Genomic DNA, 8,717 nt, shown 5'->3' on the forward strand with positions numbered 1-8,717 from the left:
CCCCAGATCTCAAGGCAGATATTACCACCTTGCCTTCGAAAAGGCTCATTGAGGTTAAAGGGCTGGCTAGAAGTTACCCAGCAAGGGGTTGAGTGCAGAGGCCTTAAAACGCTTTGGTCCATTAGACCTCAAGTCAGTAAACAGAAAATGGACCAGTATGCAGGAGACCTGAGTTCCAGTGCTTGTTCTGCCACTGGCTCAGCATGTGGGCAAAAAACGCTATTTCTCTGGCCTCACTTTCCTCATGTAGAACAGAAGAGCCCATGCAAATCTTATTCCATGGGCCTCAATATTTGATCATAGGCACACGCTTTGCTAATATATGCACCATTTACAGTCAAACCCTCTCTGAGCGTTATTTCCCCCTTTATGGCATGACCAGAATCTGACCTTTGTAAATTAAAATAGTAAATACAAGAGTCATTTCTGTATATTTCATGATTTATTTGCTGGCGGGGGATTTGTTTGGGAGAGGGTGTTTTCCTTCCAAATCCATGGATGAGCCGTGCGCATTTCTGGGGCCTCTCTGGGTGGGAGGGGACCCAAGTTCTGTCCACCTTCTCCCCTGAGTGGCCTGTCACCGGGCTGTTGGAGAAAAGCAAAGGAGGTTTGCAGCTCAGAAGGGTCGGCAGATCCCTGTGGATCTGTCTGCAGGTCTGAGGAAGGAGGGGAGGTCTGGCCAGGTTTGCCTCCAGCTTTCTATGTTGCCTGGGGCTAGGAATTTAACCTGCCTGCCCCCAAACAACACTTCCTCCCCCCTCTCCTCTCCTCCTGGGGACTAGGAGAAGAAATTAGTAGCTGTTTGTCAGATAAGACCTAGCTTTGCACCAGTGACTCAGGCTGACCTTGACTCAGGCAATGCCAAATGGGGCTGAAGACTTCGGTTGGCAGAATGAATTGGGGGTGGTGGTGGTGAAATTGCAGGCTTTTGTGGCCAGTCTGCCCCAGGGTTTCCTTCAGAGTCACCACCCAGCCTCGGGGGGCGTCTGGGGAGGGAGGGAATGGATCTCTGCAGGGGGAGGCTTGGGGTCTTTGTCACTTGTAATCCCCCGCCAGGCAGATGTTAGGGGAAGGGGTCTGGGGCCTGGAGATGCCCCTAGCTGGGGAATGGGGCTCCCCGCCTGCGACGGCCGTCTGAACCCCGCCTCCACGTACACCACTGCCCCTTCCCCGCGCCCCCTCCCCCCGGCATGATTAGGCTCCCCTAGGAGATAGGGTGGGGTGGGGGTGCTTGCAGGAGAAGACAGCTTTTGGTTCTCAAGAGCAAAGCAGAAAAACAAATGACAGCCCCCCGAAACCCTACTGGGCTGCGCTGCAGGAGGTGAACCCGGAGGTGCCCGCCCGCCCCGTACCCCCGTACCGTTCCGGGAGGATGGCAGCACCTCGCGCAGCAGCCCTTCCAGGGTGGCCTGGTACTTTTCCAGCTGCCTGGAGTTCATCCTCATTCCAATTTCTACAGGAGCAGTCAGCTGTGAAATAAGGCAGCGTTAACAAGAAGGGAGAGCAAGCCGTTAATCCCTGGGTGCCTACAGGTGGCGGGCTGGACTGCGAGGACCACCGCCCCCCACTCCTCCCCATCCTGCGGGGGGATGGGAGGGGTCTGCTGGGAATTCTGGCCCCCTCCCCTCAATCTCACCTGGGGCCCGAGCCTGAGACCAGCCGGGAGGGAGGAGGATCACCTCGCCTCCCCTGGTGGGGAGTCTGAGGAAGCAAATGCCCTTCCCCTTCCCCTGAATGATAATAGCTAACACGTGGGAGTCTTATTAGGTGCCAGGTGTCCTCCTAAGGCCTGTTAAGCCTCTCAATAATCCTATGGGGTAGAGACTATTAGAGCTCCCATTTTGCAGATGAGGAAACTGAGGACAAACAGCAGTTGAGTCACTTGCTCAAGGTCATACAAGGTTCCCAGTAGAGGGAGAAGGGCACCCAGGGGGCCTGGCTCCAGGGTCCATGCGGGGACCCCTAGGCTACCCTTGGATGGAGGAGCTGTCTGGAGGCTCTCCACCAAGAGGGGTAGGGGGGCAGAGCCAGGGGGAGCCAGTTGATCTCCCAGCACCCCCAGAGCTTCCCAGTTCTGTGGTCTTGCCGCACAAGCCAGCGGGCAGACTCTGAGACCCCCTGACCCTGGAGAGCCGTGGTGGAGGAGTCCCAGGCCCACTCCCTCTTCTCCTACCCAGCTCACCGGGGGTGGGAAGTGGGCTCAGGAGGCCTGGAGGACAGCCCTGTGTGCTGGCCCGTTGCTGTGGGAAATGTCTTTTCTTACTTTAAAATGAAGAGGCTGGACTGGATGACCCAGAATGGATCTCATGGTTCTGGGGGAAGGAGAGGGGGCAAGAGGTACCCACCCCAGCTTGGAACCCTCAGCAGCCTCCCAGGCCCTGCTGGCCTCTTTGGCCCCCTCAGACCCTCCTGGGCCTCTAGGGCCTCAGAGCGGGGCCTCTGCACTCGCTCTTCTTTCTTCTGGGATGTTCCTGCTCTAGCTCTTTCATGGGTGGCCCCTTCTTACCCTCCAAGTTTCAAATTAAATGCCACCTCCTCTCCCTGGGGAGAGAATGGGAGAGAGGCCTCCCCTCCCCTCCCCCACCAGCCCCGCCCTCACTCTCTATCATGCCTCCTTATTTGGTGCCTAAAATGATTTCTTGTCTCATCATCAGTGTCTGACTATCCCTCCTAGGATGGAGCTCGTCACCTGAGTGTCTAGTTCACAGCACATTCTGTGATGCCCGGGGGACCTCCCCGCATTGGGTTTCTCTGCACTACCTCCCCAATCCCACACCCCATCCCCCCCCCCCCCACCCCGTGTCTTTACTCACCTTAATAACTTCCTGTTTTTCTTCCCAAGGCTCCTCGGGGTACACCTCCTCTGACCTCTGCTGTACACTCAGGGATTTCTTTTGCCCCTTGTACCTCTCCTTTTCCTAGGGGCCGAGCACAAAATCATGTAAAACTCATCCTCTCTCAACCACTCGTGGCCCTTTGGGGTTTCTATTCAGAGTGCTAAGGGGCCTGACCCCCCACACCCCACAGGCCAAAAGAACACCCTTTCCTACGCATCTCTCTCCTAGGGCATCTCAGACACCTGGTGACTTCACACCGTCCTTGGATTTGCCCACCACCAAGTCAACCCAAAGAGGAATCCTTCCTTTGTAGTTCAAACATCACACCCAGGTTGTTACTGTTAATTAAGTTAACATGCTAAAAATAATGGCCACCCTTCCTGCATATTAAGTATGAAAATGTGTTTTTCATAGCAAAGAGCCTATAAAAAAAAGACGGCAAGACAGCCCAGCCTGTGAGGGCGCCATGGGGTGGCCCAGAAACTGGAGTCCCTGGGAGGTGATTTATAAGAGGCAAGACAAGGAGATGAATTATGGAGAAAGGAGTCTGCAGCTTCTTCATAAAAATCCTGGTGCCTGGCAATTACGAGGAGGAAACCATGGAGCAGATAAGTGCTAAGCACCCTCTCGCTGCCATTTTGCCAGTTTGTGTAGCACCGAGTTAGGCTCTTTCTGTCCAGCCTCTCATCTTGCCGGGCATCCTGCTTGCCAGGCCCCCGGGCACTGAAGTCAGACACAGTCTGTTTCTTTGGTTTCTCTGAGGACATTCCCGGGCTTCAGCTCTGGGCCTGCCCCGGGCAGCGGTGATGCTGGGACAGTCGGTCATCTTCTCCGCAGAGGGAACCAAGTGGTAGGTGGGAGGAGGTAGGTTTAGGGGATCTGCTGCATCTCTTTGCAGCCCACTGTGTTTTCTCCTCCCCTGAAGAGGAACTGGGTCCAGCCTGGCCCCTGTAAAGCCACATGGTCCACATAAAAAAAATCTAGAAAAAAAAAATTAAGAGAAACGGGGAATTCCCTGGTGGTCCAGTGGTTAGGACTCTGCCCTGTCATTGCCGAGGGCCTGTTTTCAATCCCTGGTCAGGGAACTAAGATCCCACAAGCTGTGCAGCACGGCCAATAAAAAGAAAAGAGATCAAGAGACAAAGATGGAAAGGCACTCAGAACTCCATGACATCTAAGGTAAAAGGCCCAGGGAGGTGGGTCCAGCAGCCCAGTTTTCCATGGGCCCTACCACCTAGGTTCCACTAAGCCTGCCCTGTTTTCTTCTGGGTTCTAAAGAGAAGAAGGCTTTGGCTGCCACTCCCTAGAAAGGTACCTTCTTTCCTGCTCGAACGTTTGTGCCCACCTGTCCATCCTTCTCTCTCGGGGACCCCAGAGCAGGTTCCCCTCTTCTTCACCAGCCCACCGTGTTTTCTGCTCCCCTGAAGTCAGTGCATACTGTCAGCATCACTTCTGGACAATTAATCAAGTCCTGTCTTGTGACATCTCCCCGCTTGGTTTTCTATCATGAGTGAATTTTTCATGTTGGCTCCCAAGCCAGCTCCTTGAGGATGGGAGGTTCTGAGATTTCCTTGTGTGCCTGACCTCTCACCCAGGGTGCCCCTCTGTGCTGCAGAGATGCTCTGCAAATATTTATTGGCTTGTTAATTGAAAACTTCCTCCGAAAGGATGGGCAGGGGTAGGAAAAGATGTCACCTGTGGGAGCCACTGACACCTTTGTGGTACTGCTGAAGGAGTGGAGGTGGCTGGGGGGATGGCTGGAGCCTGGGGTTATCTGGAGTTCTTCAGGCTCACCTCTGTGTCTCTGGCATATCTGATTAAACGTGGGTTTTCTGAAAGGGTACTTGTCGTTGAGTAGGCTTGTGGGTCACCTTGGCCACACTGGGGAGGCGGGCAGCCTGGGAATAACTTACCTGCATCCTCTGGACTTCGCCATAGGTGAAGATGGGAACAAAGGCCTCTGTCTGGGAGGCCAGCATGGCGGCTGCATGCACTACCAGCAGGATGGCCGTGGCCTTGCGGGACAGCATTCTGGAGCTGGACAATGACAGGGAGCCCCTGTCAACCCAGTGTAGGGCTCAGGGACAGACCACTGCATTGGAGGCCGGCGCCCTCAGCTCTGGTCCATGCCCCACCTGGGCCTGTGTGATCTTGGGCAAGCTGCTTACCCTCTCTGGATTTGGGCCTGGTGTGGGATTGTACCAGAGGAGCTCAGAGCCCCTTCTCTGCCCCAAGCCCCCGAGAGAGGCCACCCTGCCCCCTGCCCACACCAGAAAAGAATCATCCCACTTGTTGGCCTTTCCCTTTGTTAGTGGGGAGGTCTTCTGGAGTCAGCTGGGCTAATGAAGCAGGAGCAACCCCATATTGCCGATAAAAAAATCTTAGATTATCAGTAGAAGCAAGTCCCGCGATCCAGAAAGCCCTGCCTGCTCCCTGAACCAATTAGCATAAGAGGGATGGATCCAGGCCCATCCGGTCCTGCCTGGTGGTACCAGGCCAAGACCCCAGGTCTAGAGAGGAAGGGGTTGAGACCCTCTGCCCAGGTGGAGCAGAGCCCGATGGAAAACTCCAGCTTGGAGCCCCACAGAAGAGCAGGGCAGGGTCCCCGCCCCTCTGGGCTGGCGCTGGCTCTCAAACAAGAGCCTCCCCAGTTCCAGCAAGTCTAGCCGCCTGCGGGGCCGCCATCTAGAAACAACCTCCTTCCTGTAACCCTCCCCCCAACCCATATCCAGTGCTGGCAAGGTGCCAGCATAAGAGCGAGCCCGAAACATCCCAGAAGTGGGTGTGTCGGGAATGGCTGGCGGACCAAGACCGCCAGGGAACAGGTGGGCGTGGGGACCCCAGGAGTGCAGAGCTGGGAAAGGGGCAGGGTCAGAGTGGTGCTGGGGCCGGGGCGTGGCCTGCGGGGCGCTGGCCGGGTTGATTCCTTCCACTAGCACGGGGGGGGGGGGGGGGGGGGGGGGGGGGGTCCCAGGGGGTGGGGGTCCCATTCCAAGCAGTCTCCCACACACTCCTCACACTGGCCTGGGAGCAGGTGTGATCCGGGAAGGGGAGGAGACCTGCGGAGCTGAAGGGACCCACTTGAAGGCAGTAGGGGTTAGAGGCCGGCCCTTCTGAGGCCTGGTGCACGTGGCCTCTGCCCACAGAAGGGGGAGGCACCGCAGGAGGCGGGAGGGGAGGCCGGGGGCAGCCTCTGCTGCAGCAGTGGTGGGGGGTTACAGGGTTCAGATTAGGAGCTTCTGGGGCTCAACTCGGGGTTCCCACAGCCCTTGGGTGGACTGGATTCCACTGGGAGGAGAGGGTCCTACCCCAGACTGGCCCCCGAGCTTCCCTTTGGGTCTGACTTCGACCCTTTCTTTGGAGAGAATCTTCCAAGGCTGCGGGCTTGCACCTTGTCTCTCCACCAGGACCCGTCTCCTCGGTCATCTGAAGGCCCCCCTGCCTTCTCACTCTCTTGCCGCCCCGTCCTACATGGTCTCCCCGTGTTGCTAAACTCCAAGAGCGAGAGCAGGAGGGCTCAGACGGCCAACGCCTGCCATTCTAGGGGGGTGGGAAGGACCACCCACCCGCTGAAGACCACCTCTCAGAAGCCGAGGCCCCACGCTCTGTTGAGGGGACAGTTGAGGGGACAGGGCGCGGTGAGGAGGGGGGCTTCGAGTCGCAGACCCCCTCCCCTTGCTGCAGAGTCTCTGGGCCCCGCTCCCTCGAGCAGGACCCTGCTGTATCACACGGCTGGTGCTTCATTTCCTTTGTGGAGAGGCTACGGATCCCTTTCCATTCTGGTGTTCACATTTAATTCACTCCATCAGAATCAATAAAAACGTTAAATAAGAAGGCGAACATCCAATTGCTGCTCACTTTTGTGATCCAACTGGCAGCCAGCATGTCACCTACGTTTGTTTGCGTTCTGGGCGCTCAGGGTGGGAGCGAGAGCTTTTTCACAGTAGGATGAGCTGCTGACTTTGCCTTTTTCCATCCCTGTGGCTGGGGCTCAAGTGCTTTTGCCAAGGGGTCGGCAGTCTCTTCTTCCTGCTGGTCTTGTCCAGCCACCGTCTCTCCTGAGGGCCCCAGCTCTTTCGTTAAATTCCCAGAGCCCAGGCTCCACGCCGGGCGGGTTGGCCCTGCGTCCAAGCTGGTCCCTGGCTTGGGTTCCTGGCCTGCAGTTGATGACGAGGTCTCCAGGCAGCTTCTCTTTTGCCAGGATTCGCACCCCCCACTCCACCTCCAACCCTGCCCGTGCTCGGTCTGAAGCCCAGGAAGGTACTGAAATGTGACAGAGCCCCGCAGGAACAGTGGGCTCACCCCAGAGAGCTCTGGACTCAGCGGGCTCACGCACACCCCATCTTTGGGCTCAGGCTGACCACCCCCCACCCCCTTCTCTGGCTACTCACAGTGCACGTGCGGTCTGAGTGGGCCGGGCAGCTCTCTCTGCTTGTCTGCTGGTCCAGCTGGTCCCACTGGCCCTTATATATCTCCTGCCCCCCCTTAGAGTCCATTAACCTTTGGCCAGACCTTTGGATGCTCTGGATGAGGAGTCTGGATTCCTGGAGCTCGTAGAAACAGCAGGTAGGGCTTGGGCATGTCGGCCTTTCCTGGAAGGCCTTTTCCTCAGGGGGCAGTCAGGGTGTGGTGCAGGCCAGCCCCCACCCGGATGGTACCCTTCTGTCCACTGAGAACTCACCTGACGCTCAGAGGGTCATTTTAATGAAAGCGCTTTCTTTTTTTCATTACTTAAATATATAATGTTGCTGAGCGTCTCCAGGCAACTCCAGTGATCAGATTCTCTGTCGGCCTGTCAGAGCGCTGTACTACGGAGATAACTTGTCTTCAGCTTTTCCCCTGAAGCCCCTCTTGAAAGAAAAGATGCCAGAGTGTGTGGCAGCGTTTCAGCAGATTTGTGAAAAGAAAATGACAGTCCAGACCCAGGGCAGTGGAGGCCCAGAGTGTCCATGGAGGGCCAGGCAGGGCATGATGCGTACAAAAGGTTTGTGGCCTAAATGGGGGGTGGGGGGGACCTATCCAGGAAATCTTTTTGTGGTAATTATGTCGTCAAAGTATGTTAGAAAGTGTTAGTCTCTCAGTCCTGTCCGACTCTTTGCAACCGCATGGACTGTAGCCCACCAGGCTCCTCTGTCCATGGACTTCTCCAGGCAAGAATACTGGAGTGGGTAGCCATTCCGTTCTCCAGGAAGTCCTCCTGGCCCAGAGATTGAACCAGGGTCCCCTGCATTGCAGGCATATTCTTTCCAGTCTGAGCCACAGGGGAGCCCACATGTTATCAAGCAGCAGCATTAAAGACTCAAAGAGGGAAGAGGGGAACGCATTCTGGAGTCGGACAAGGCTGCCCACGCTGGCTCCTGAATATGGTAGCACCTCTGGCAGCCCTCAGGGAATGCTTGATGCCTGTGTTCTAATCAAACCTCAGCAACACCATGAGGCTGGTCCTCTTGTTTACCCCATGTTGTTGTTGTTTAGTTGCTAAGTTGTGTCCAATTCTTTCGTGACCCTCCGGGCTGAAGCCCACCAGGCTCCTCTGTCCTTGGGATTTCCCAGGCAAGAATACTGGACTGGGTTGCCATTTCTTTCTCGAGGGGATCTTTCTGACCCAGGGATCAAACCTGCATCTCCTGCATTTACAGGAGGATTCTTTAACCACTGAGCCACCAGGGAAGCCCTTATCTCATGTTACAGATAAGGACACTGAGGACAATTAAATATCTCTTCTGCAATTCTAGGGCAGGATTTCTTCATACAAAGGTCAAGGCTGGACGTGGCCAGGTGTGGCAGAAGGTGGGAGTGGGGGTTTCTGGGATGCGGGGTGCAGAGGTGCAGAGGATGGCAGGATGGGGGTGTCTCAGAAGGTCCACTGTGTGGTTGGAA

The 8,717-nt window shown here is 56.2% G+C and overlaps 1 protein-coding gene across 1 annotated transcript; it reads right to left on the reverse strand.

Annotated features, from left to right (window-relative positions):
- Positions 1–577: 577 nt before the first annotated feature.
- Positions 578–7,254, reverse strand: MLN (motilin). The gene is made up of 5 exons (XM_061147771.1): positions 7,229–7,254; positions 4,751–4,874; positions 2,814–2,918; positions 1,361–1,469; positions 578–585 (listed from the first exon to the last, which is right to left on the reverse strand). Exons 2-5 carry the CDS (start codon positions 4,865–4,867, stop codon positions 578–580), a joined length of 339 nt encoding a protein of 112 aa, XP_061003754.1. The 5' UTR covers positions 4,868–4,874; positions 7,229–7,254.
- Between the last annotated feature and the right edge of the window lie 1,463 nt (positions 7,255–8,717).

Source organism: Dama dama, chromosome 7 (assembly GCF_033118175.1).
Source record: "Dama dama isolate Ldn47 chromosome 7, ASM3311817v1, whole genome shotgun sequence".
NCBI lineage: Eukaryota > Metazoa > Chordata > Mammalia > Artiodactyla > Cervidae > Dama > Dama dama.